At 38.8% G+C, this 20,309-nt stretch overlaps 1 protein-coding gene across 7 annotated transcripts in view; it reads right to left on the reverse strand.

The window, feature by feature from the left end:
- Nucleotides 1-20,309, reverse strand: part of BCAS3 (BCAS3 microtubule associated cell migration factor) — a 353,753-nt gene that overhangs the window by 283,805 nt on the left and 49,639 nt on the right. For all 7 annotated transcript variants that reach the window (XM_084299392.1, XM_084299390.1, XM_084299389.1 and 4 more), the window contains exons 9-11: nt 18,440-18,516; nt 6,377-6,453; nt 4,607-4,690 (exon numbers count right to left, since the gene is read on the reverse strand). In XM_084299392.1, the coding sequence (XP_084155518.1) occupies nt 4,607-4,690; nt 6,377-6,453; nt 18,440-18,516 (238 nt within the window). The remainder of the gene's footprint in view (nt 1-4,606; nt 4,691-6,376; nt 6,454-18,439; nt 18,517-20,309) is intronic.

Genomic DNA, 20,309 nt, shown 5'->3' on the forward strand with positions numbered 1-20,309 from the left:
TTGAAAATGTATTCACTGCACTGGCTTTTATTATCTAAAGATGCTGAAGATTTTTTTACGAGTTTGTTTTGTTTTGTATTGGAAGAAAGAGGAATTCACTGGAGAAATGTGGAAAAATTCCCTAACCGTGTACAGGCATTAGGGAAAATATGGATTTTAAAAATACCCAAAACACAACTTCAGGATTTTCTCCTTGAATCAGGGACTGTGTCTTATTTGCTGTAAAAAAATTGTCCAGATCTATTATACAATATAGATAAGAAATAAAAAAGAGATCAGGATGGAATGACACTATAACAAGCCAATTCTTAACTAAAAAGACAAGCTAAGTTGCCTGCTAAATTGAAAAGGAAAAAAAAACATACAGATCACAGGCTGAAACCAAGAAGCAGCCACAAATCAATTGCAACTGCTTTGTTTAGTGCTAAAATCTCAAACTGCAGTGATTAGAAAACACATTAGTGTTCATCAATTAGCAGCCAAACGTTTGTTTTAATAATTCATAGGAAATGACTTACACAAAGTCTGTTAGTGTGTTGTCAGGAAAACCTCTGAAGGGCCAACAGAATTAGGCGCCACACTGTATTGATGGCAATATCTAGCCAGGAAGCCTGATTAACCTCTGAGATGCCTCAGCTGATGTACTTACCCCATTAATGCTAATGGAGATACTACCACTTAAAATCGAGCCATGCCTTTATCATAGGAATGTCTTTGGGGTTTAAAGTCTTTAGTAATATCCTGCCATTTGTTTCTTACTAGTTCTTTTTATACTCAGATACAATAAATGACAATAAAACAAATTTTAACACCGGCAAATTTAGAAGGCTGAAAAATGTAACAAGAAGTCGATAATGGTATCTGAGGAGCAGACCTAAAATGGACCCAACGCCATCACAAGAGTGCATTTCAACAGACATTTTCTTTACAAAAACTTACAAGGCAGTTTTCTGACCAAGAGTTAAAACCATATAAAATACACTGCTAGGTTAGAAGTACAAAATACCTAAGCAAGTTAGAAGACCAAGAAGTATAATCAACTTATTTTGAAAAATATTTGTAATGCTGTAACTAGGGAAACTGGATGACAATGTGCCAAGTAGACGTTTGAAATCTCCCTAGGAAAAAAATTAACATGCTTATCTAGCAAAATGAATTACTGTTGCACGTTCGAGCAGACAGGGACTGCAGGGCTACTGAGAAGTAATAGGTGTACGGAGATGTGGCTGAGGCCATTAGCTCCGAACTATCAGCGCAGAGCCATTACAGCACTTACTTCTCCGTGCTGTGTGTATGTTTGCAAAAACTTCGCTGGTAATCTTTAACCTTTCCCATGCCATATCAGCTGTCCCCACTATCCATTAGAGCTAATGACCTTGCTCTCACATAAGCTGTTAGGACTCATTAAGAAGTTATCAGGTAACAAGAGAAAACAGATGCAGCCTTTGCTAAATCACTTTACCACTACAGGATTAAAAGATACAGAGAAAGAATCAAGTAAAGTTATTAGGTGAGAAGAACTTGGTTTATAGTTTGATACCAGACATTCGACAGGCCAAATGCATTTTAAATGAAATAGGTTAAAATTTGCACTGCTCCAATTCCTTTGTCATCGAAGGGAACTACGCAAAGTTCATATGCAGTGAAATTTTCTTAGAAATAAAATGAAAATACTTGATCTGATTCCTTTAGAAAGCAGTGATGCACACTGTGCAAACACACAAATTCTCTGCATGCTCATGTGCACCCTAGCTACTCAAGGGAGCTGTTCACATTCATTTGAATATGTAGAAACACATATATTTAATTAAAATAAATGTGCACACACGTACCTCATTTAATTGAAAAACAAGTACAACTTTAATTATTAGAAAAAATTAAAATGCATCATTCAGTGCCTGTTAGGCTGTTTTGTTTCAAAGGTTGCACATCCTTTTAATAATAAAACAGTATCTTGTCCCTTTTTCTGATAACAAATAATCCATTTAAGATTTATTTATAAATGAAAAACCTATACAAGGCAGAAAGATGTATCAAAAATATGTCTTGGTAATCAACAACAAAAAGCGTCATGTTGCGTTTGAACAAATTGAACAGACAATCTATTATAGATTCAAATTCAAGCTAAGTGTTTGCTGAATGCCTGTGTTTCACAAAGATGTCTCCCTTTCCTGCTTTTGTCACATATTCTGAAAAGAAATAGGAAAGGGAATAAAACCTATTATTAAATTGATCTTAATTAGCATGGAAATTTTGACTGCTAGGAATACATTATTTTGGGAGTAGGTCTTGAACAGACAGTGAGCTGAACTATGATTCACCCAGGAACATTGCAAGACCAGACGTTTCTTCAACAAAACATACAAAAAAACTTAAACAGATAAAAAAAAGGATCACAAGCATGGAAACCTAAGAATGTCTTTTCCTATATCCCCTTCCTTGCTGTATCCAAAAATGGACAGATAATGCATAATTAAAAGAAGCAATTTCACTTTTTGGTTCCTATCTAAAATGAAGCACCTGATGTTCTCCCATCATTAACACCCTCAAGTAGCAATGGGCTTTATTCCGAAAGGTACTGTACAAGCTGGTATTGTTATTTACATCACAAACTGCTATCGTATTAAAATACAGACTTTCTATGTTACTTGAACCATATGCAGGAGGTTATCTGTATATAATTGGGTCACTCATACCTACAGTAAGATCCAAAAAACTAGTAAAGAAAGCACAATATCAAATATTATTCTGACATGTAAATAAAACTAAATTTCCCCTTTGCATTCCATTATCTGTCAGCTCAGAACCCTTCCTCTACACTGTCAGTAAGTAACCAGCAAGCATTCAAGTTGTAGGTGTGCAGTAACATACAATTTAGCAAAATTATTATACATTTTCTTAACTTTCCCTATTACTTTAACACTGCACAGAAGCTAAAATTTTCCTTTACCTATGATTACAGACATATTTTATCTTCAGTATCTGTTCATGTGATGCAACATCACTGCTTCAGTGTTTGCATACATTCAGATTAATGAGGGAATTTCTGGATTATGATCCTTAGCAAGTACTGTTCAGGAGGTAAGGTCATCATCTTGGTCTTTATGGGCCTTAAAACCTAGTTATCTATGGTTTGGGGGCTAAGGGCTATAACAGATGTGCTATTTTTCAGATTTTTAGTCTGTTGAAACAAATTAAACAGAATAGTACTTAGTCTTTAATGCCTGCTGGAATATTTTGACAATCATTTCATGGTTTAACAAAGCTTTGGAGTGTTCTTCAGTCAGGACTAGGCTTGGCTTTGGCAGTATGCTGATCTGGTTTTAAGATTTTGCCACATCTGATCATAACCATGGCTGATCATGCTAAGCCAACTGGCTTTTATTTCAAACTTACCTATGCTGTAAAAAAATGTGAATGATGTTGAGATTGAAGGAACTATGGGAGATTTTCTCCCATTTTTCTTTGCAGAATACAGTACCTTCAGAAAAACGGTGATCCAAAAAAAAAAAAAAACACAAAAAACTGTGATTTTTCTTCCCACTCCAACCACAGTAAGATTGTGTCTAAAGCTATGCTGATGGAATATGTTCTTTTTTATGTTTTGTTTTCACATGAGATGGCATGACCTATGTCTCTCTTTGTGGGCTTTTGTAACTGTTGTTTTCTTCAGTGACACTGAGCTTTCTGTTCTGTGCTGTCATTTAATTCCTATTATTAGATTTGTTTTGTTGTGTGTATCAGAAATGAAAAGGCTAGTGGTTACAATGAAAGCTTGTAATCAGCATGAAGTTTGCTAGACAATGCCAAAACTCACTGTGAGAGTGAGAGAGAGAGAAATTACTTGGCAAAATGTTGCAGGCAAGTCCTCAAGGAAAGGAGTGGGGTGGGGTGGGGGAAATAGTAAAACAACAGTTCTGCATATTCTTTGGCTCATTTAAGGTTTTTCCAAGCCATGGTCGTTTTCTGATACTATGAAAACGTAGACATTTCTCTGAAAACAGAAGGATATTATAAAGTCATCAGAACTAAAAAAAAAAAAAAATAGGCAATGGAACCTATACATAAACAGTCATTAATAAACTCTAACCTTCAAAGAAAGCTACTAGGTAATTAATTAGCTCCATACTGTGTTGTCATCATTCAGAGAGATTAAAGCATGTAATGCTGGTGTGACTGAGTCCAAAAAGCACCAAGTACTTGTAATGTCAGTTTTCATGATGCTAAAAGACTAATAATTTACAGTGTTGATGTCCAATCATGTAAACTTGTCATATTACGAATAGCCTTTATGCCAATCTATTTTACTATGATTTTCCTGTCAGAAGGGTTACTAATACGCATTATTTTTTATTTCAAGCTGTTAATAATAAATAAAAGATCAGTTCCAAAGGACAGGATTACTTTGTAGAAAACAGTGTCTGAGTACTCAGAAATTTTCAGGATCAGGCCCATACACGTGATGCTAATGCTAGCATGTTTCTTACCTTTTTTTTTTCTATTTCTCTTTTGTGAATGAGAAGGGGAAAAAACAGTACAATTCAGCAGGGAAACCTAATAATTATCTTACATGATAACCTCTCCCAGCAGCAGATGATGTACTCACTTTGGCAGCACTAATGACTGTGGCAGTGTAAGACTGAATGTTGTCTCCACAGGCTCCACCACGGGATTGATGGCATCGGATCAGCTACAAGAAGAAAGACAGCAACCAAGTAACTACTATTAAACTAGACAAACCCATAACCCATTACCATAGCTTTTGTTTATCGTGTACAGTGGTGTGTTTTTTCCCTACAAACAGCAAAAAGCCCTGCTGAGACACTTAACCCCTTTTTATAATCTTCTGGGTGCCACCCAGACTGTCGCGTACTCAACTCCAGTTTTCAATTACAAGATGAGTACTCACTAAGAATTCATAAACTTTGAAATGGTGGGATTTTGGGTCTGGCAGTAATACCACAAATAAATTTAAATAAATATAATCAAAAGCTTTAGCCATGTATATGTAACTTTAAATATCAGACATTCTAAGAATTTGAATGTGGCTTTCCCCTCCTTTTTATGACAAGCAAGCAAAGCAACGACAAAGGAAGAGAGCTACTTTAAACTTTACATTTAATAGATTAGAGGAATGTACATGGGGTTTACTCTATATTGCTTTCCATCAGATTTAATAAATCAAAACAAGACTCTTCTACCTTCCATCAACCTACAAAAGCAGTTCTTGCCATTGAACTCCAACTAACAATAGAAGCCGTGCTTCTTACTAAATAAAATGGCAAGAACTACAGATGTTTGTTACTGGTATACAGAACGTGTTTGCCTGTTTAGCTGTTTTTGCTAAAAGAAAATAAAAAATCACTGTAAGATGTATTTGTTTCTAAAGGTATTACTTTCCTGCTTACACTTAAGTATCTAAATAAAAACAAACTAGGGAGAAAGAAGACGTCCACAGAGAACATCCCTGGGAACACACAAGCTATTTAAATTAATTTTCTGATGTAATTCTTTTCGTTCATCAGTGGTTTATATTTTTGGCAGTAGCACTGCCTAAATCTCAAGTTGACGGGTTAAGTTTTACAAAACCCCCTAAGTGTGGCATTAAAGGAAAGGCAGGCCCGAATTTGCAGAGAAATCAGTTGTGCTTGAAAGGGTATAATAAAGTTATAAAGTCTGCTTCTCTGATAACTTCTGTTTCAGCCCAAGAAACAGCTATTCCAGGTGCAAGTGGAAGAGAGAAAAAACATCTGCTTCAAAATAAAAATAAGGAATTAGAAGCTGAAATTAAACTTTTCAGACTCTTCAAGCTTTAATAAGAGTGATAATTGTTCTGCTTGGGATCTACTTTCTTGTATCTAGAAATAAGAAAAAATAACTTTTTTTTTTTTTCCCCTAGAGCTTAATAATTTCAGCAAGGACATTAAAAAAACAGATTTCCTAATCAACAAAGCGTATTGCTGAGTTGTCAGACAAACCACAGGCTCTGTTCTGACTCAGTTTGCCCAAAGAGAATTTAAGAATCCTTCCTTGCCTTTGAGAGGTGTTTTAGAATTTTCAACTGCAAAATGGATTGATTGAGTCCCTCACTGAGCGTGTATGTCGATAGCTTTCTCCTCTACCCACGCTACTTACGCATTTATCAAGTTCATGAACTTAAATCAAATGCGCAGGGTAAAGATATGACACATGAATACCAAAGCACAGCTAGTGTGGGTCAAAGATTAGGTCTGTCATCGTTATGCAAGTCCGCTTACAGATCATCTTTTTTACACAGTTTGTTTTTGAGATCATTTCTAGATTTCATCCTAGCTCTTGTTTATAGAGTACGAAAAAAAAAAAAAAAAGTATTTTTTGAAATTAAATCTTTCCTTACCTTATTTTCTGCATAAGCAAGCCAACGGCTTCCGAGCGCAATAGGATTCATGTTTGGCCCTGGACATGGATAGCAGCCTGAAAAGTTTTAGAAGGCAGCATTAAGAAATATCTTACTGACTTCTTGCAAGGAATTTTACTTACTGCCAAGAAAACAAAAAGTCTAAACAAAAACCTTTCAGTTGCTAATATCACTCAGTAAATACTTAGATTTTTGTTCCTAAAGATAAGACTGTGGTTAGATGAGCTATTTTGAACAGTTAATTATGTGTAAATAATGGTTTCTCCTTGTGTTTGCATTTTTTCATGTCATTTTGATACAGCAGGGTGAGGGGGATTTTAAAAGATTGATTCAATTGGTTCTGTATCTTCATGCTTTAATTAATTTTATTTTATTGACACATTTCAATTGGTCAATGCTTCCACTTCCAAGCTCTTCTAGATTTCTGTGGTGTGAAAATGTGTATTGTGCTTTTGGTTTTGTTTTTAATTATTCTACCTTTAGCTTTTCAAAAGACTTTTGCATGTACTTAACTGTACAGTAAATTTGTCATTCCTTTAAAATCAGTAGCCAAATTTCCACTGTTCATCTGCTTTTTATTAGGTGTTATTAAAAATAGATATATACACATCCATAAAGTGAAAATAAGATGTGCAACAACTGAGAATATCACACTGTTAGCTACTAAAATTAAAAACAGAAAATTTAACACTACTGTAAGCAACTAAACAATGGTGAAACGAATTAAAAGCTTAAATAATCTACAACTAAAAGTAGCATGGTGACCCTCATCCTAATTGCTATTACTGTCCTATTTCCCTGTCCTGCTTCCCCTCCTTTGTTTTTTGTCATTTCAGATTAAGCCCCCTGGGGTGGACGGCTGCCCTTCCTACAGCACCGTGTGGCTGCTGCCTGCAGTCAGCACTCCAGCCCCACCGGCGTGTCTGAACTTTCACATGCTAGCCCTGACTCCGCGCACGCCTGCGCCGCGTGGTTCCAGCAGGCCGGTTTCAGTGGGATCCTTTGTCCAGGTAGGAGTCTGAAAGTTCAGATACCGAAGTCACACAGATGAAACCACAAAACTGTTTACTGATTAGGGCCCCGATAACAGGATTTGAGCTTGAGTGTTCAAACTTAAGCTAGTAAACAAAGGCCTTCAGCCACGTGCATAATGCCATTTACTAGACCTAAATCCGTTCTGGTACACAAATCCTATATAAATAAGAAATATCACAAAGGGGGGGGGAGAAGGAGTGGACATCAAACAAATGGCCACTCTCTGTTTTCAGCAGTTCCTGCACTAACACAGACAGGTCAGTAATTCAGATTCTCTTCCACTGGTTGGACAAACCCCAAAACATTAAAAAACTTCTAGACTCGTTTCTCCTTTAAAAGGAGCCCAGGTCAGTCGATCCTGTACCACAGGCAGGAGGAGCACGGTGATGCAGCAAGCAGCATTTTAGAAAAACACAGAAAAAGAACAACAAAAGGGTATTGCGTAAGATCCCATTCTGAAAAGCCATGTATTAAAAAAAAAAAATCAGATATCTCAGCTAGTGTTCCACCAACGTCTCTTTTTGTCAGACTCTTGGATGGTGATCTGCTCATGACAGCAAGAAAATGCAAATGTATTCACCTTCATCTGAGAAACACTGGGGTCTTCTCTAACAGGTCCCCAAAACGTCCAGACATTTAGTGAGGACAACAGGCTTTAAGCTGAGCAGCATCATTTTCCAGGCTCACAAAACAACGCAAAAGGTGTGGGGGGTATTAACTACAGTGTGCAGACACAGCTTTACAAAGACTTGATGAAACCCAAAGATACGTTTGATGGCATTTGGTTGGCACGAGCACAAACAGCTGCTGTACCGCTCCTGCTAGGCCAACAGCTCCAGCTCCTTTTTTAGACCGGAGCAGTGAGGGTATTGCAAAATTCGGAAGATCACAGCAAGCTATTTCAAAGGTCATAAAGCACTGGAAGGAGAAAAGCAGCAATTCATCGAATTAAATCCATCTCGGGCCAGGAAAGCAAAACCAAGCGAGTATTTTGTAAGGCCTTATCACTGCCTTCATCTCAGGAAGGAAAACGAGTTCTGAAGAGATGATGCCACAATTGTTATTGCATTCCAGAAGTGCATAAAATGTGGGTAGCCAAAGACTCTTAAGGAACAAAGAATGAAAAAAAAAAGGTTGTAAATACAACCCCAGGTAGTAAATACAACCGTGTTCTTCCGATGACATTATAGATCATGACCAGTAAGGTTTTAATGCTGACTTCTGCTTCAGCAATCCTCATCTTGGTAAGGACATCCTTGTCCACCAGATTTTATTTAATTTTCTCCCCTTTTACGTACAAAATAAATCATTAAAAGCTGTCAGATGACAACCCTCATCACACAAATCTCTGCAGTGACTTCAGAATCACTCACTTGCATTTCCTAAATTCTGCGAGTGCCTCACAGAAAACAAAAGGAGCATCACTCAACAGATGCTCTGTAATGACAAAAGCAAGCATTTTTACAACTCGTGGCAAAAAAAAGAAATGTCTTTCTTGGAAATGGGCGCTGCTTCAATTATTTCTGTGAACTGAAGTAACTGAAGAAGTACAAAAGAGCATTATTCTTCGAAGCAAAAATTAATCATACACAAAGAACAAAGTGAAGTTATCTTAAGAACAGAACTGTTTTCACCAAACCCATTGTAGGTAGTTTGTGCTGGATTTGGTCAATTAGATACAGCTCCACACACATCAGCCAGTTCTAATAATATCCTCCACCGAGGTCAACAATTCAGCTCAGTACTAAACCCCTCTCCGATACGAAAAACAGCATTAAAAAAAAGAGCTATTTCCTCCCTTTCTTTTTCTTTGCAAGTCTATGCATTTTGGAAACTCGCAGCAGCACAAGGATAAACAAAGGGTTATACTTTATGGGAAGGAAAAGCAAATTGTTTTTCTGCTTTCCAAAAAAACAGCTGGAGTCAGCAGAACATCATCTACTGGGCAAATGGGACGACAGACACGGCGTGACCTACCAAGCTCTGCCGCCCCATCGCTACAAGCCAAGCTCTCTTAAAGATTAACTTCTCTTTCTACCAAACTTCAAAACAACTGAGGAAAAATCCATTCTAAGCAACAACAGCAGCAATTTTAGCATGTTTACAATAAGGACGAACATAGTGAGACTGCAGAACTAGCTGTCAAGAAGACCAAAGTTTCCAAGTTTTCCTGACAGCATGGAGAGGTCATCCAAGAAAAGATCATGAAGGGAAAGTCCTTCCCAAAGTACAGCAAATCGAGCAAGTACTAGAAGACACGAGACCTTACAAATAAGCTTCACTAGCACTATCACCCACAAAAATACAGGCACAAACCTGTAGCTATTTCAAATGCTTTAAGCATACACTTCATCTCTCTGGGCTTTACAATGACACGCACAGGAAATACACTACGTAGAGCTGTGAAAAGGTAAAATGAAAATAACACAATTCTCAAAGTCTGAACAAATCCAAGCCCTTCTGCTACCTTACTGAGGCACGGTGCCCAAGTCCGAGCTGTTGGCAGCAGGGGCAGAGGGGAAGCAACCGGGGGCTGCTGTGGAGCAGCCTCCTGCTCGGTGCCACGCTTTGGCCATTTCCAGGATCACAGCGGTGCCATAGGCAAATTCTTTACCATGGCCATTTTTCAGTTGCTTCCCATCTTTTCTATTTCTTTAAGTAAGTGATTTAGAAAATTTTAATTCAAAAAACATTCTATGCAATTATCTGTGTTCAAAGATAGCTCCAGCTTTCTCCTTGCTGTGCTGAATTTATATATTTGCTTTTACTGAGTATAGAGGGATCCTGAAAGTTACTTAAAGCTCTCTATACAAACGTTTGCTTGATGAGCGACCAGAGAGAAGGCATGTTTATTTTGCGTTATTTTTCTATTACCTTCATGAAAGTCTCTCTCACCCTTTGAAGATTTCTATCCTTATGCCCCTACCAAATACAACCACCTCATCTCATTCTGAAAATTCACACAAATATCCCCTCCTCTCCCTCTGGATGTTTCCACTGATCTGTGCTCCTACAGAAAGTTAAGACTCCACTCCTTTCCTCAAATTGTTTGCAAAAAGCTGGTCCTCCAGCTCCAGTGATGGTGGTGTGAGTATAGAGACAGCAGCCAGGAAGCGAAAGCAACACACCCCTCTGCCCCCAGCTTTTACACAAACAGCACATCGGGAATAAAACATTAAGAGAAACAGGCCCATTGTAAAGTCATGTCAGCCACAATAGAGATTAAGCAAAAAATCACATAAATCACAAAACATGCCACTATTAAACTCGAATCATTAGTACTGGGACAGCTCTCTATCAAGCTGCACAGGATCTTCACGGGAAAAAAAGCTTAAAAAAGACAGAGATACCGATACAGGTACACACCCTCAGCTCTAGATACACAAACCCAATGTGAGGTGCAGGGCTGGGGACTGAACACTGCAAGGAATCCTGATATCCCTAACAACTTGGCAGTCAATGTTTCACATCCAAGCACGCAATCCGTGAAATCCCAGAGGCAATTAAATGCCAAGAGGCATCCGTGCTCTTCCCAGCTCCCCTCCTAGGGGGCCGTGCTGCTGCTTCCACTGCTCCTTCAGCAAGCAGGGATGCACGTGCCCTGAGGGACTCAGCACCTGTACCTAGCAGAAGGCACACCTACATAACCAGGTGGGCAGAGATACGCTGTGCAGGTGGGAAGAGAAGGATTTTAGGAAGAGCTTTCCCCCAGAAGCGAGCCCTGCCGTGGTACAGGCTGTAAGGCTGCCCTGCGGTCCCTGCTGGAAACGTCCTACCCAGCCCCGACGGCTCTGTTAAACAAAGAGCTAAGGAAGCTCTTAGCCCTGTGAAGTATTCAGGTTTAAATATGCACTAGAAGAGAATGTTTCTCTCCAGAAAAATCTGACACTAACAGACAGTGCTTGTCTGAACTAAGTCAGAACTCATTTTCCGTTTACACGAACTGTGTGCTCACTGCTGAGCATAGCTCCTCGCCCCGGGCTCTGCTCTGTCTCCTTCTCAGGCTGCACTAAAACCCGCTGTAAAATGACGTGCTGTAAACTGCTGCAAATTAATGTGAAATGAGTACAGCGAAGTAATGAAAAAGCCAAATGAGAAGCGTCCAGAAGAACGCAGCTTTTCTCCCAGCACACCCCAACACGCTGATCTGAAGGCACTGCTGGTCGGGGCCTTCTTCCACAGCACGCTGTGACAACTCATACTGCCCAAACCAACGCTACAGTCCTGGGGGAGAAAAACAACAACAACAATCTGTTTATGATATTTTCCTGCCTTTCATCTCCTCTATCTTGACGTTTTGTTTTTTTAATGCAAACCATTTAGTAAGTTGTCCTCTTGTGTGTTCTTGTGCGTCTGTTTAATAGGAAAACTGCTATTTTCTGTAATTTTCTCTGCTTCCTTTCCTCGGCTCTGAGTTCCTCTGTACTGAAACATATTCATCCTTTCTTGGGATCAGTTTTAAATATTATCCTCACAATTACTGTATGTGTTTTTAATGGATGTTCCACACCTCACGTCTGCATGACCATTTAAACATGCAGGTGTGAGCAGCAGCATTGTTATCAAACCTTCTTAGGATTCAGTCTCTGATCCCGACCCATGGGAGAACTGGCATCTCTTTTGGGTATGATGGACATGCCACTGGGGTAGGATGCAGGGAGCAAACACAGGGAACCCTGCTCAAGTCAGAAGAGCTCCAGGGCTAGCCTCCATCCTAAGGCAAATCTAAGTATGTGAAAGTTCGCTGAGAAAGCAGACTGCTCTTTCAGTATGTGGACAGGTTCATTAAAAATGACCTGTGCTGTCATACGTGGATGGTTTTTCTAAACATTTTTTTCTAAGCAAATTTCCAAGATGTGTATCACTATTTGAGCAAAATGATTTGCCTTGAATCATTTCAGGTAAATGCCAGGTATCACTTTAAAATCCATGAAGTAGTGTTACTGTGCATTTTTAAATAAACAGCTGCAATAATCCACTAAAGCTATGCTGATTTTCAGTTACCGGGTGTAGCTTATAACCAATGAATATTTTTTTCTAGGTGTTATGAAATATACAACACTCGATAGCACTGAAATTGCAAAACTACTTCAAGTATTGCAACGCAAAGCAGCCAGAAAACAGATCCATGACAGAGAGCACGGAAAGGGTATTACAAATAAATAATGGATGGAATGATCCCACTGCTGCAGAAGCATTGTTTATTCCAAGGAAAACAAATCATATAAGCTGCTTTATCTAATATTTCGTGTTTGTTTGGGCCTTTTTTTTTTTAAGCGTCACCAATCAAACCAAATTTGTTTGTTTATAAACTGTGTAAAGTAATATTGTTTATAAATTCCTTTGGGTTTCATCTAGATGAAAGGCCCTGTGTAAATGTTAGTGCTCTCACACTGTCACATACTTTCCAAAACTCTTCTATTGTTCTTGTACTTCCTTTTGTTTAAGTATCACCCATAAAACTGAGCAAAAGAGCAAACCAGCAGGATGCACCCTACTGTGAAATCATACTTGCCATCCAGGGCACTTTTTTTTTTTTTAATCATAATGACATTATCATTACTAAAGCAATGAATAATATACCCAGAAGTGAAATGAAAAATGTTACATACTGATATATCCGTGTTGCATTCACAGCAGCCTCGGTCCTACAAAGAGCTGCAATCTGTGCAGTCTTGGACTGGAAGAACAGAATCCCCCCGCATAAGCTCAGGGAAGGACCACAGATCTTTATTTTTATCATTATTATTATTACAGGGACCTCCTTTTCCTGTCAAGTCTAACATGGAAGTTTTAAGTATTTTACCGTTACCCTATAGTCTAAAACCAGTACCAGAGTTTTTACTAAATATATCTGTGGCCTTTAACGTTCATGAGGCTTGGCTGTTTAATTTAGAACAAATTTGACTGATTGCAGGACGAACTATCTTTTAATCTTAAGTTTATTTTCTTTCCTTTTTTTTTGTTCAGAGAATTGGACAATGATAAATAATAACGTGACCATAGAGGTTACTGTTCCTGTTGAGGAGGACAGTGTAAGGTGGCCTTGTTTTGGCCTTTAAAATTAAGAATTTGGGTGATTTAGACAAAAATAACCTATAAAGAAACAAACAGAACTTCCTGTTCTGCATGTAATTTTTAAACCTGGAAAAACCAGGAGATCTGATGGATATACATCTTGGGTATCAAGGCCTTGTTTCTGTCCTTATGCTATTTTTCTGTTGTATGTACGCTTACACGTTTATATCCTGCAATATACCAAATATACCAAAACACCCTGCAAGTAACAAAGACATTTGTTTCCATAAATCTACTACGTCGCCCTGAAGATCTTTTCAGAAAGTATTTTAAAGTTATCCTCTAATAAACTGAATCCCAAATTCAGAAAAAAGAACTTTTATAAATGATACTGTTAGAACATAAACGCAAGATTACATCGCCACTTCTCCCAGAAGGCAGTTGCAGACCACGTGAAGAGGCGTACATAAACTACACGTATGGGTGTACATCCACACAGAAATATATATGAATGTATAAATTGCTAACGTCCAATTCACAGGAATGTTGTTGGCTTCTCTTCACTGATCAAAAAACCACTCTGAAACAGGAGCTTTCTTCCCACCTGCCTAAAGGACTTTCAGTCGGAGCTGAAGAGCCTCCCTCCCCAGACACAGGAATCCTATCAATGATTATACCATGTGGGATGTCCAGGATAAATGCCACTTACTGATCACACTTGAGAGGGGAAATGTACATTCTTCAAGAAGTTCTGTGTAACTCAGGCATTCAACCTTTCCACGAGACATCCAGCGTTTTTACTTCAAAGCAAAATGAGCAAACTGCTCCCTGCGTGCCCATCAGGGAAAAGGAATTCTAACCGAGCTAACAAAAACGTACAAAAAAGCCTAGATGATTTCCAGATCAGACCTGGGACAAGCTGAAACCAACATATTATTTCTTGCATGTGAATGTCAGTGAAAATAGGAATACGACATCCAAATTGCAGATTAGGGTATCAAACACAGCGTTTCTTCCTGATTTTCAGAGGTGCAGGTAGGGTGCATTTCATATATACTGAATAATTTTTGGCCTGTGGTTAGGCAAGTCTTTTGAGACTTTATATACAATAAAGTACTCTGACTAAAATCTGGAAAATTACCTCTTAAGGCTCTAGCTGTACAGCATCAATAGAAATGTGGTGCCAGCTAATGGCTGCAATAACTGTCTTCATCCCTAGAGAATAATGGATGGAGAATATATCAATAGGAGGAGTGGAAGGGCCAGAGAAACTGAGCAGGCACTAGTTATCAGACACAAAGATGATGCCACATGCATGATGTTATCTGTGATAATCTTTACTTAGGGCCCAGGGGTGGGAAGGATATTCTTTATAGAGAAGAAAGTATCCATCAGGCCATATTCATAATCATCAATGTTCCACTAAGTAAGCATTTTTGGAGGAGGGCTGTAGGAGCACTGATGTAATAGAAATCAATGAAATTCAGCTTTTCTGCATCTGTTCTTTAGAGCAAAGTAGGAAGAAAAGCCTGCCTATCACTTTCATTTCTCACTGCTCTGTCATATACAGTACCCAGCAAAAGGCCCTGAAGGAAATGTTACGCGAACCCTTAACTAGTTAAAAATCTCTTTAAAATCCACACTTTACCATTCCCAGCCACCAGAAAGAAACACATTTTTATTATATGCATCAGCTGAATTTTTGAGGCTTGGTCACATGAGCACTTAACACAGTGCAGGTTACCAAATTGCTCTTTGCCTTTATCTACCCCTTGATGCAAATCTTTTCTTAATGAAACGGAGCTGGCTCGGAGCAGAGGCACAACCGAGAAGGGAGGGCCATCCAACGCTCACAGCCACGGGTTCTTTGCAGACTGAAGTTTGGGCTTTCCTTAGCTGACATGTGAAAATAAGACAACCTCACCGGGTAGATTAGAGGACATCCTGGCAATTTTTCTATGGCTGTGTACAGGGTATTTTCCACTCCACTTTAAGCAACTGTCTTAAATTCAATGCCAAGACTGGTACACCTGTATGCTGACTTTTTCTTACAAGGCACCAATAAAATCTGCTGGCTGGCTGCCATTCAAGCAAATCAGCACATTTCCATCTAATCACATGCAAAAACGATCAGGACTATGTCAGATTTGCTCACTTAGCTCTAAAAAAAATGAGGAAATGCAGGAATTAAACATTCCAACAGCAGCACGAACTTGACCATGTTCTACATCCTGAATATTTTATGGTATATTTATTACAACAATATATTAAGCTATACATTCAACCACAAAAACAAAAACAGAAAGACAAATACTACTCATGTGCAACACAGCTGCATTAGCATTGCTAAGGAACACCAAGCTTCACAACTCCTGACACTGTTTTTAATTGTGCATTCCGCATTTAATTTCTACGTGTAAATAGTCAACAAAACGGGGAAGAGCTGCTGCTTAACTATGTTTGCATTTTAGCTGTCTCAGTGCAGTTCTAGGGCCCCCATGCTACTCAGCTGATACGAATGGCCTTTCTTTAAAACATTTTCTTTTCCTACACAGTAGTTTACACAGCAAAAGAAGCATCTTCAAAGATCTTGTGATCCCAGTTTAGTATTTTTGACCTTTTAAGCCATCACTTCTGACCAAAAGCAGTCAGATACCACAGCTGGGAATCTTCTCCATGAAGAACCAACTCCCCGGGCAGCGTTGACATCCTCAGTGCTGCCCTGCATCGGGATGGCTCCAGACACAGGCTGACCACTCTGCAGAGCAGGGCTGCACCAGTGATGGAAACAAAAAGCCCTCTAAGCACTTTTGCCAAGCTTCCTTTTCAGGGATTTTTTATTTTCCAATTTAAACTGACACTGCCCTCTTCTAAATTAAAAAAAGAGAAGAGTTTAGCTGCTGGCCGGCTGGCTGACTGTCAGAACCCAAAGCAGCTAACTAGGTAGCTCAATTACATCAAATTTCAAGCACATCAGAGTAACTTAAGCCTTTAAAGATGTACTTTTAGGTCGAGGAGATTTCAGCAGACAGAAAATCTGAAAGGTTAGACAAAAGCTTTACTGCAGCCTTCAACATGCCAGAGCATAACACCCACTTGACAGCATAAGCTATTAAGTGAAACAACTAAGCCTCAAAAGCCTCGGAACAACCAGGCCCTGGCCCAGGAAAGCCCTCCATCGAGGGGAAGGGCACGCTTTCTGCCCAGTCACACCTCCTGGGCACCGGCAAGCGGGAGCAGTGACAGGAGGAGAGCCGTGGCAGTGCTGTGAAACACCAGCCACAAGGGGTGCCCAGCACCGAGGGCTGCACCCAGGGCGAGAAGTCCGAGCACACCCCGAGCTGGTCATATTGCAAACCAGCACGGGTGGAGAAACACATCGTGAGTTGTGACACTTCAGGAGTTTGGGCTTTCAAATCTTTTGGTGCATTTGCAAAAGCTTTATTTTATCCTCTCTATATTCCACTACCGCTTCACAAAAATGCACTGAAAAGTGACAGGGTTAGGAATAGGCTATCCCCGATCCTCAAATACGGTTCAGCGAATTCTCTTTTGAAAACACATTTCAGTATCCTTTTTTACCAGTAACTGCAATTAGAAAAGCACAAGAATTGTCAAAATACACATTCAATTTTGTGGGTTTTTTTGTGTGTTTGTTTTTATTTTAACATAGAATAAAGCGAGGCTTGTACCCTACTTCTCTTTGGTAGAATAAAAAGGAAGAGTGAGGAACAGGAGGGCACAAACAAGTCTCTTCCCATGTGGCTCTCTTTACCAAACCCTAGCAGATTCTTCTGCATCTTCCATCCATGCATAGGAGGAAACTGACACCTATTGGCAACTTTAATATTACTGCATAATGGTGCTTCCAACTGTTACAAGAAATAGCTCCTTCTAGCTAGGTTTTTCTTTATACACACAGATAATGCAGAAAGGTAATTTAGAACTTTCCAACTGTGATTGAAAATACACCCAGGAAGTTTCAGATTTCCTTTTTAATGATAAAACTCCAATCTTTCCAAACTAAATCAGATTCTCTTAGTATAAATCTACACATTTTAGGAGGCTCTTCTAATTGATAAACACTAGCACTAAGCACTTGAAAGATAATTTTTTATTTTTCTTTTACACTGTGAATACATCCTTGGTGTTTAGCATTGCAAAGACACTCGATCTTGCAGCAGGTAAATTACATCCTACTCCTACCTGCATCCTGTGACAGATCACAGCAGAAGCCGCCAAAAACATATCATCTTTCTCTACTATACATCCATTACTGTGTTACAGATGTTGGGGCAGCAAAGGGACACTCACAGCAGTGGAATAGCTTTGGGAGAGCATCTTATCTGTTAGAATCAATTGCCTGCTACTGTGAGGCAAGTAATAAGCTACAGAGGGATACAGGGAACCTGAACAAACAGCTCCTTCATGCTCAAGACACATGAAAAAGTTCCCACAAGCAAGTACCTACCTACAGTTTTGTAATGTATAATGTACAATACATTTCTGACCTGCTTGAGTTTTGGGGCTTACTAAAATAAGGACAAATAAAAAGTAAATGTATCTGGGACTAAGGGACAACAGAAAGTAAGTGTGCAAATTGCCGTCAATTTCTTTTAGATCTGCTGCTTTTACATACAACCTGAAATGTAAAACCTGAAACTTCTGCATATATTTGTGCATCATGAACTGAAAAATACTTCAGCTACCTGGGGAACTCAATGTAGGTGCTCTTCACAATAGTAATATAATATTATTATAGCAGTAATAAATGCAAAAAATACATATATATGCAAAAGAGCCAGAGCTTCACAGAGTAACACTTGGATTTTTTTTTTTGAAGCAACAGATTTCCTGAAATTTCAACTGCAGTCATAGAGACTGCAGATGCTTTCAGGATTTAAAAGCAGAAATTTAAAATAAATAAAAAAACTGCTTTATCTCTTGCCACCACTAGAGCAAGAAGGCTGAAGGCAGTATTATACATACTTGTGACGAAGAATTTTTTGGTAAAAGTACAGCTGTCGAAGGCGGCGATTTTCTCTTGCAGGACTACAACAAGTATTCTGAAAACACAGAAATGGAACGTGTACTTTAAACATTAAATGCATTGGTTTAAAGATTCAATATCTAAATGTAATTATTTCAAAAGCATCAATATAAATTCTACAGTGATAAACTGCCAGGTTACCAATACATGGCAGTTATGGAGGATTCTCTCTCATCCCAACCACATAACCTTCATTTCAGGAAGTACACAGATCTGATACAGAACAACACAGCATATTTATGATATACCTCCTGCAGTAAAAGCTCCATTAAAAACAAAGAATGGAATTGCAAGGATCCTGAATTACTTTCAATGACTCAAATAACAATCAAATCAACAATCAGTAGAACACGAGCTAAATTTGAAATTGCCCATTGCCCATCTCATTGCAAATTTATTAAACCATCAGGTTTTTATTTTCTAAAAGCCCTTTTTTTTTCATACCAAGACCATCAGCACACAAATCTGCAAGAAATTTGCAGGATTTGTGTCAACTAGCAAAATTACAGGTGCATGTTTATATATGCTCTTGTACATGTTGTTATTGTAAAATATCTGTTCATTACTTGAAATAAAGTACCACAAACCACCATAACTATGGAATCTCCCATCGGTGTGAAAAACAACTAGTAACTCCTAACCCCCTTTTTTCCCCTGTTTTTAACTGTTTAGTCACAAGAACAACTCCTTTTCCCATGAGAGCTCAGTAGCTGCCAAAGTCTTTGCTGAAGAACTGACTCAAATCAAACGTACACCTTACCCACATGCTTGCTGGTATTTTCACATACTCAAATTGTCATGATTTCCAATTACAAAAATGTATAAGCACCCCTAAATAGGAGGATTTATTTTTGTGTCTGTCATTCAATTTTCCTTTTGGTGTTAAACTGGATGCACTCAAAAGGCATGTAGATGCAGTGCTTAGGGGCTTGTCTAGTGGTAGACTTGGCAGTGCTAGGTTAACAGTTGATCTTAAGAGTCTTTTCCAACCTAAACGATTCCATGACTCTACTAATTTTATCAACACATTTTTCAAACAACTTGGATGGCATCTGTAGCTCCCCAGATGGCTCCTGAAGCCTTTCCAGTAGGCTGGTGTAACACTAGCCACTTCCATCTCTCTGGCACAGAAACTGATCCAGGCAATAAGCCTTGTTCTGCATATTGAATTCCTTCAGACCTCCTATTATTTCATCCCAGGACATTGCTACTGCTCTGTTTACCAGTGTGCCTCTATCCAGAGCCAGGGAGAAATACCAATTCTTGGAAGGAAGGCAAAAAGAAGGGTCACTCGCAGACAGAAGTCCTTCTATATTCACAGACCTGCAATGCCAGTATGGGAAGCACGTGCACACCTCCACAGGGAGCAGCGTACTTGCCAAAAGGAGAGGGCAGAGCAAGCAACTCAACGAGAAGGACTGAGATGTGTAGTCATAGAAGAAATTAACGTAAGATTTCTTATTTGCTTATAGCCCTTTTATTGTGGTAAAGATGCTCCTGTATAAATCTCAAGTTTTAAATGTTAGAAGTTATAAATTCCACATATTTAAGTATTTGTTTCAAACAAAATAATACTTTCAGTTAAAAGGCATCTTCCAGTCACCTAAGATGAAGAAGAGAAAAGCAACAGAAACCTACAAACTCCAACTCCTTCCACAAGGCCTGTAAGAGAAACTCAGCCAATGAATAATGGAAGGACTTTTACTGCATGTGCAAGTGCAAAGTACATGTACACAACCTCTGTATATTTGATTGTAATACTTCCGGATCCTGTACATTTTTGTTTTCTGCTCCTCAAAGGTGTACTGT

This window comes from Netta rufina (genome assembly GCF_964035555.1).
Source record: "Netta rufina genome assembly, chromosome: 21".
Classification (NCBI taxonomy): Eukaryota; Metazoa; Chordata; class Aves; order Anseriformes; family Anatidae; genus Netta; species Netta rufina.